At 50.8% G+C, this 8,705-nt stretch overlaps 1 protein-coding gene across 1 annotated transcript; it reads right to left on the bottom strand.

Annotated features, from left to right (window-relative positions):
• Positions 1-1,933: 1,933 nt before the first annotated feature.
• Positions 1,934-8,496, bottom strand: LOC140410337 (ETS translocation variant 3-like). Its single transcript, XM_072498341.1, has 4 exons — positions 7,938-8,496; positions 7,194-7,428; positions 6,601-6,716; positions 1,934-4,750 (listed from the first exon to the last, which is right to left on the bottom strand). The coding sequence occupies exons 1-4, from the start codon at positions 7,990-7,992 to the stop codon at positions 3,825-3,827; spliced, it is 1,332 nt and encodes a 443-aa protein (XP_072354442.1). The 5' UTR covers positions 7,993-8,496; the 3' UTR covers positions 1,934-3,824.
• Between the last annotated feature and the right edge of the window lie 209 nt (positions 8,497-8,705).

Here is an 8,705-nt window from a genome sequence, read left to right as displayed (position 1 = left end):
ATTCCCCAGTTCCTAGCTAATTTGGATGAAGTTGGCCCTCACCCAATTAAGCACCCTCACCCCCGGGCCACTCTTGTCCTTATCCATGACTACTCGAAATCTTATGGAATTATGGTTGCTAAGCACAAAATGCTCCCCCACTGAAACAGCAATCACCTGGCCTGGCTCATTCCCCAATACCATATGGCCCCCTTCCTGGCTGGATTGTCAACATACTGTATCAAAAGCCCTCCTGGACACATTTAAGAAATTGCTCTCCATCTGAGCCCCTGTCTGTAAGGGATTCCCAGTCAATATAGGGGAAGTTAAAATCGCCCATTACAACTACCCTGCTTTTTTCACACCTTTTCAGTATCTGACTACACAACTACTCCTCTCTCTACTGCAGGCTGTTGGCAAGGTCTATAAGTACACCCCCCAACATTGTGATTTCACCCTTCTTATTCCTGAGCTCCATCCATAATGCCTCACTACAAGCTCCCTCCAATGTGTCCTCCCTCAACACCACTGTGATCTGCTTCCGAGTCAGCGAAGAAACTCCCCCACCTCTTTCGTTTCCCCTTCTGTCCCGCCTAACACACCGATATCCCGGAATGTTAAGCTGCCAGTCCTGCCCTCCTTTAACCACGTCTCCGTAATTGTAATTACATCAGAGTCCCATGCCGTAATCCAGGCTCTCAGTTCAACTGTTTTACCCGTTATGCTTTTTATTGAAGCAAACGCACTCCAGACCTAGTCCCACTGGGCCCTATGGCTTCCCTCTGCCTGCTGTTACTCTGCGCTATGTTTATCTCAGGAAGTGATCGCACAGAAAAGAGTGCAAAGGAGATTCACCAGGATATTGCCTGGGATGAATCGTTTAAGCCATCGAGGCTCAGATTGTTTTTCCTGGAGCAGAGAAGGCTGAGGGGCGACCTGATTGAGATGCATGATTAGGGACTTTTCCCCTTATTGGAGGTGTCAATAACCAGGGGGCGTAGATTTAAGTTAATGGGCAATAGATTTAGAGGGGTTGTGAGGAAATACTTTCTCCCCAGAGAGTGGTTGGAATCTTGAACTCACCGCCTGGCAGGGCGGGAATTGTGGGAAACCTCACAACTTTCTTTCAGATGAGCACTTGAAATGCCATTGCATCAAGCACAAGGCAAGGGCTGGAAAATGGGATTAGGATAGTTGGGCAATTGATGGTTGGTATGGACTGTCATGAGAATGTCGCTTTAAGAAATGTTCGGCTGCTCATGTTACTGCAGTGATGTCAGAGTGTGGGTGGAGCTGAGCTCTCGCTCTGCTTTTTATCTGTAAAGCTTGGCTAAAAATGAGGCCAATTCTGTTTCAATTAGGCAGCACGGTGATGCAAGTGGTTAGCACGGTTGTCTCACGGCGCCGAGGTCCCAGGTTCGATCCCGGCTCTGGGTCACTGTCAGTGTGGAATTTGCATATTCTCCCAGTGTTGGCGTGGGTTTCGCCCCCACAACCCAAAAGATGTGCAGGGTAGGTGGATTTGTCACGCTAAATTGCCCCTTAATTGGAAAAAATGAATTGGATACTCTAAATTTATATATTTTTAAAAAATTCTGATTCAATTAAAGTTTGTTTTAACATACAATCTACCTACCTAATGGTCAGAGTTCTCACTCCTGTGCTGCCATCACCTTTCCTCAGTTTTACAAATTGCAAATAGTTGAATTCGCATCTGGGATCATAACAGCACTCTCACGGTTTGGGTGGTGAGTGTGGGGTCTCACAGTTGGGGGGAGGCCTATAGTTGGGAGGGGCGCGGGTGTGTGAAGGGTCTCACAGTTAAGGGGGGTTGGGCGAGGAGACCCCCAGTTTGAAGTGGCGGGGGGGTGGTTGTTGATCGTGCTCTGACCCCCTTTCCCCCAGATAGTGATGGCACCTCCTTTTTAAAAAATCAGTCACAGACAATGTAAAATTTAACTAAAATCATTCCACTTTTAATCTTGAGGTAAACTTTACTTTGAAGTTACTCTAGGAAAAATATATATAGTGAACATCTTCCGTGATCAAAGTATATATCTTATTTAATTACATTTCAGAGAGAGAGAGAAATACATTTGCAGGCACCAAATGGTATTAACATCAGTAAAACATCACAAAATTCAGAGCAAACATTTACAGACACTAGGCAGCCTGTTCCCCTTTCAGAGGGGGATTAACCCTCTCACCCACCTCTCCCCATTTACACACACTGGGCAGTGTTCCCCTATCGGAGGGGGATTAACCCTCTCACCCACCTCTCCCCATTTACACACACTGCGCAGCCTGTTCCCCTATCGGAGGGGGATTAACCCTCTCACCCACCTCTCCCCATTTACACACACTGCGCAGCCTGTTCCCCTATCGGAGGGGGATTAACCCCCTCACCCACCTCTCCCCATTTACACACTGGGCAGCCTGTTCCCCTATCGGAGGGGGATTAACCCCCTCACCCACCTCTCCCCATTTACACACACTGGGCAGCCTGTTCCCCTATCGGAGGGGGATTAACCCCCTCACCCCATTTACACACACTGGGCAGCCTGTTCCCCTATCGGAGGGGGATTAACCCCCTCACCACCTCTCCCCATTTACACATACTGGGCAGCCTGTTCCCCTATCGGAGGGGGATTAACCCCCTCACCACCTCTCCCCATTTACACATACTGGGCAGCCTGTTCCCCTATCGGAGGGGGATTAACCCCCTCACCCACCTCTCCCCATTTACACATGCTGGGCAGCTTGTTCCCCTATCGGAGGGGGATTAACCCCCTCACCCACCTCTCCCCATTTACACACACTGGGCAGCCTGTTCCCCGATCGGAGGGGGATTAACCCCCTCACCCACCTCTCCCCATTTACACACACTGGGCAGCCTGTTCCCCTACGGGAGGGGGATTAACCCCCTCACCCACCTCTCCCCATTTACACACATTGGGCAGCCTGTTCCCCTATCGGAGGGGGATTAACCCCCTCACCCACCTCTCCCCATTTACACACATTGGGCAGCCTGTTCCCCTATCGGAGGGGGATTAACCCCCTCACCCACCTCTCCCCATTTACACACACTGGGCAGCCTGTTCCCCTATCGGAGGGGGATTAACCCCCTCACCCACCTCTCCCCATTTACACATACTGGGCAGCCTGTTCCCCTATCGGAGGGGGATTAACCCCCTCACCCACCTCTCCCCATTTACACACACTGGGCAGCCTGTTCCCCTATCGGAGGGGGATTAACCTTCTCACCTACCTCTCCCCAGAGAGCGAGAGCATGAGGTGGGGAGGAGTGAGGGAGACATGTGAGAGAGAGAGATGGGGAGAAGTGGGGGAGGGAAAAGAGAGAGAGAGAATATTATTGAATTCCTACAGTGCAGAATGAGGCCATTCCGACCAACCCTACGAAAGAGCACCCTACCTCGGCCCATTCCCCGCCCTATCCCTGGAACCCTGTACCCCACATAACCTTTGGACACTAAGGGGCAATTTTAGCATGACCAATCCACCTAACCTGCACATCTTTGGATTGTGGGACGAAACCCACCCAGACATGGGGAGAAAGTGCAAACTCCACAAAGTCACCTTAGGCCGGAATGGAACCCGAGTCCCTGGCACTGAGAGTCAGCAGCACTAAGCATTGTGCCACCGTGGGGAGGGAGAGAGAGAGACAGGATTTGGGGGAGAGGAGTAGGGGGACGAGGGAGCATGTCTGTACAGGATATCATTAAAACCCCCACAAGCTGGGAGAGCTGAAAGTCGATTTCTCTACCGTGGATATATCTAGCTATTGGCGTACAACAAGGCATCATACTGGTAATCAGCTCCCTCCTTCAATCCGGCAGCTCCTCCTTCTGCTCTGGCTTCAGATTCCGCTCTCCATCTTTGGCCTGTCTGTCCTCCAGGGGGTAAGCGGGTACCTTAGGAGAAGGGTCGGGCCCGACTGCCGGCGCCAGAGCCTTGCCCCCACAGCTGTCAGCCACCCAGCGCCTCTTGAAACGCAGCTTCAGGGGCATGCAGTGGTCCCTATCCTCTGCTCGCCGCACCTCCCGGGGGCACCCCCCCCTGCCTGCACCATCCGCACCCCCTTCAACTTCCGCCAGCTGATCGGCAGGAGGCGGTGGGGGTGCTGTCGGCCTGGTGGATGGCCCTCCCTGGGCCTCAGCTCTGGGTTTGCGGCCGGGGGGCGGGGCCTGGAGCTGGATGCTGGGCGCCGGCTCGTTGGCCAGGCGGGGCATCGAGACCAGGGCCGTCACTGGGAGCCCTGGGTAGCAGGGGAATGAGCGGGGGCTCAGGTGGTAATTGTAGACCGACCGGGCGTGGGCCTGGAGGTAAAGGCTCATTTCCTCGGGGTTGAAGGTGAAGCGGGTGCTGGCCCGGCTCCCAAGCCCAGGGCTCAGGCTGGGCGAGGGGCTGCAAGTGTAGGGGGTCAAGGGAAAACCGGGCGATAGGGCCAGGGATGGCGGAAGGAGGGGTGAGAAGGGGCTGCGGGGTTCCTGGTAGAGGCGAGGGGGACGGCCGTAGCAAGGAAAGGCCCCGCCGGCTGCTTCAGAGGCCCACCGTGAATCGGTGCCAGCCTCCTCCTGCTCAGAAGGGGCAGGGGTCCCCTCACTCCCATCGGAAACCGAGCCCCTGCCCCGCCGACCAGCAGTCACAGAGTCAAAAGGGCCGCAACAGTGCGGTGACAGGGGCTCGGGGGCTGGGAAGTGGAAGAGGGTGGAGCCGGTAGGGATGGGGGGAGCACTCTGAGGGACCACACCTGAAGGGAGAAGGGGGAGGAGGAGGAAGAGGGCCGGAGAACACAAGGGTGGCAGTGGAAAGGGGGGGAAAAAAAACACATCATGAGATACCCATTCTGAAACTTAACAGGACTAAAAGTTAAATATTCCTTCCAAATAACATCCCAAAGTCTCCATCTATATTCAACACCAACGCCTCTTACCCAACACCCTTCTGCTCTCCGAGTACGCACCCTAATTCTCTACATGTCACAGATGGAAACACAATCAAAATCTAAATATTCATTAGGATAGTCACTCTCTCTACCGCCATCTCACTCTGTCCAATGCCGCAAAACCAATTCACCCAAAACCTGATCTGCCTTCGCACATCGCCACCTCTGTCCAACTTCCTTCTGCAAGATTATACCGAGACTCATCTCTCCATCGCTCGCAAACCTGATATAACCTGATTTGATTCCAGTCTGTACCTCACTCCCAGGTATCTGTTATTCTATATATAAACCACCCTGAACCCCTCGATTAGATTCCAGTCTGTAACTCACTCCTGGGTATCTGTTATTCTATATATAAACCACCCCGAACCCCTCGATTAGATTCCAGTCTGTAACTCACTCCCGGGGATCTGTTATTCTACATATATTTCACCCCGAACCTCTCGATTAGATTCCAGTCTGTAACTCACTCCCGGGTATCTGTTATTCTATATATATTCCACCCCGAACCCCTCGATTAGATTCCAGTCTGTAACTCACTCCCGGGTATCTGTTATTCTATATATAAACCACCCTGAACCCCTCGATTAGATTCCAGTCTGTAACTTATTCTCGGGTATCCGTTATTCTTTATATAAACTTCCCTGAACCCCTCAATTAGATTCCAGTCTGGAACTCACACCCGGGTATCTGCTATTCTATATATAAACCACCCAAACCCCTCGATTAGATTCCAGTCTGTAACTCACACCCGGGTATCTGCTATTCTATATATAAACCACCCGAACCCCTCGATTAGATTCCAGTCTGTAACTCACTATCAGATATTTGTTATTCTATGTATAAACCACCCTGAACTCCTCGATTAGAAAACATTCTGTAACTCACTCCCGGGTATCTGTTATTCTATATATAAACCACCTCGAAACCCTCAATTAGATTCCAGTCTGTAACTCACTTCCGGGTATCTGCTATTCTATATATAAATCTCCCTGAACCACTCGATTAGATTCCAGTCTGTAACTCACTCCCGAGTATCTGCTATTCTATATATAAACCACCCCGAAACCCTCGATTAGATTCCAATGTGTAACTCACTCCCAGGTATCTGTTATTCTATATATAAACCACCCCAAATCCCTCGATTAGATTGCAGTTTGTAACTCACTCCCAGGTATCTGTTATTCTATTTCTAAACAACCCTGAACGCCTCGATTAAATTCCAGTCTGTAACTCACTCCCGGGTATCTGTTATTCTATATATGAACCAGCTCGAACCCCTCGATTAGATTCCAGTCTGTAACTCACTCCCAGGTATCTGTTATTCTATATATAAACCACCCAAACCCCTCGATTAGATTCCAGTCTGTAACTCACTCCAGTGTATGTTTTTCTATATATAAACAACCCCGAACCCCTCGATTAGATTCCAGTCTGGAACTCACTCCTGGGTATCTGTTATTCTATATATAAACTACCCTGAACCCCTCAATTAGATTCCGGTCTGTAACTCGCTTCCGGGTATCTGTTATTCTAGATATAAACCACCCCGATCCCCTCGCTTAGATTCCAGTCTGTAACTCATTCCTGGGTATTTGTTCTTCTATCTATATATATAAACCAATTGAACCCCTCGATTTCGGCTTCACACTCACCAGTCCCTCGTACATCGATGAAAGGATAATTCACCATCACCATCTTACTGAAGTTAAATTTGTAAGTGAATCTCTTCCCTTTGGTCTTGTGCAGAATTCGTTTGTTGTAGTAATACCTGGGGTGCGACGGAGGGAAGAGAAACAGATTCCGTCACAGAGAGGAGACAGATGCATACAGCAGACACAGGAGACGGAGGCCTTGAATGTATTGAAAAAATGTATAGAGGGAGCTTTACTTTGTATCTAACCCTGTGCTGTCCTGTCATGGGAGTGTTTGATGGGGACAGTGTAGAGGGACTTTACTCTGTATCTAACCCCGTGCTGCACCTGTCCTGGGAATGTTTGATGGGGACAGTGTAGAGGGAGCTTTACTCTGTATCTAACCCCGTGCTGCACCTGTCCTGGGAATGTCTGATGGGGACAGTGCAGAGGGACTTTACTCTGTATCTTACCCCGTGCTGTTCCTGTCCTGGGAATGTTTGATGGAGACAGTGTAGAGGGAGCTTTGTTCTGTATATAACATCATGCTGTATCTGTCTCCCAAGTGTCTGATGTTCATTTGGGGCAGACATCTAGAGAAAGCAGTTCTTTACCTGAGGGCCCGGCTGAGCTTATCGTAGTTCATTTGAGGTTTACATTTCCTCATTCCCCAGAGACGAGCCACCTCATCGGGATCTTTGATGACAAATTCTCCGTAATCTCCCTGCCAGGCAATGACTTCTCGATATTCCTCCTTCCGCAACAGGTCCAGGATGAAGTGCCAGAGCTGCACTTGGCGACTCCCAGGGCTGGAGTCAGGCTTGTAGGCCCAGTCCGGGTAGGCCAAGCCTGGAAAATAATCCCAGAAAATGCAGAACAGAGATACGGTGTTAGGGGTTTCACTTGTCCTGAGAAATGTGACCCAAATATAGAGACTGAGAAGGCACATGTGAGACAGGAACAGGAGGAGGCCAATCAGCCCACTGCTTGAGTCTGTTACACAGGAATAGGTCATTCAGCTTCCCTCTTGAGCCTGTAACACAGGAACATGAGGAGCCGATTCAACCCCTCGCGAGTCTATTACACAGGAACAGGTGGATCCCCTTCAGTCCCCATCTCGAGCCATTTACGCAGTACCAGGAGGTACCATTCAGCCCGTCTTGAGGAGGAGATCCCCCCCACCCCCGCCCCCGCTTAGGTCTGTTACACAGGAAAGGACACCATTCAGCCCCTTCTTCTCCAACCCACTCCAGCCTCACAATAATAGCAGCTTTCCCAATGTTACATTCACCGTGCACCGCTATGAACCCCTCTGATTTCACCGCCACGCCATGAGCTGTTAGAAAATATCGCCTCACCCGCTCCGTCCTCGTCCTCTTCCTCCCCCTCCGTCTTGACCCCTGTGGTTTTCATGGCTCTTTTGGTAGAAGGGGTTGGTGGCTCAGGGGGGAGGGAAGAAAAATGTAAAAGTTAACAGATTAAATCCTTAAAAGTATACTTTCTTAGCTGGCTAAAAAAAAAATGGGTTGTTGGGGTGGGGGGGTGCCTTTAAGGTGGAAGGGGGGTGTTGACTTGGCCCTTTAACTGGAGCCCCCACATTCCTCCAGAGGGACCATCTTGTCTCAACCCCCAAAGCCTTTGGTGTCGCTTCCCCCACTCAGCCCCAGAAGGTGACGCGTTGAAACCGGAAGCTGTCGCACGGGAAATTACGTTCAAGGATTGAGGGGGCAGTCCTTTTGCGACGCCGAATGATGACCACCGACACAAACTCCAAATTCGGTGGCGGAGGCCTGCCAACGCCCCGATATTCCCGAATAATTGACATCTACCCCATTTTATCAATATGGGCGGAGAGGCGGCAGCGACTCCTTGGCACGCCGTCGTCCGATTTAATTAAATGATTCGGCCACTTCCCAAGATGGCGTTGTCGCCATCTTTCTACGGGGCGAATAGAGGAGCCGCCCAGGGCCACCTCCCACCATCTCTTTGCGGGGCAGCCGCGCTGAGACTGAGCACAGATGGGGGAATGGAAGGTTTTGCAGCACAGATTTCATCTTAAAGGGACCACGCTAATCTTAAAGGGACAGCGACCGATCTAAAACCAGGTCAAAGTCAGCCACTGAATT

This window comes from Scyliorhinus torazame, chromosome 4 (genome assembly GCF_047496885.1).
Source record: "Scyliorhinus torazame isolate Kashiwa2021f chromosome 4, sScyTor2.1, whole genome shotgun sequence".
Classification (NCBI taxonomy): Eukaryota; Metazoa; Chordata; class Chondrichthyes; order Carcharhiniformes; family Scyliorhinidae; genus Scyliorhinus; species Scyliorhinus torazame.
This window is presented reverse-complemented; position numbering and strand designations above follow the sequence as displayed.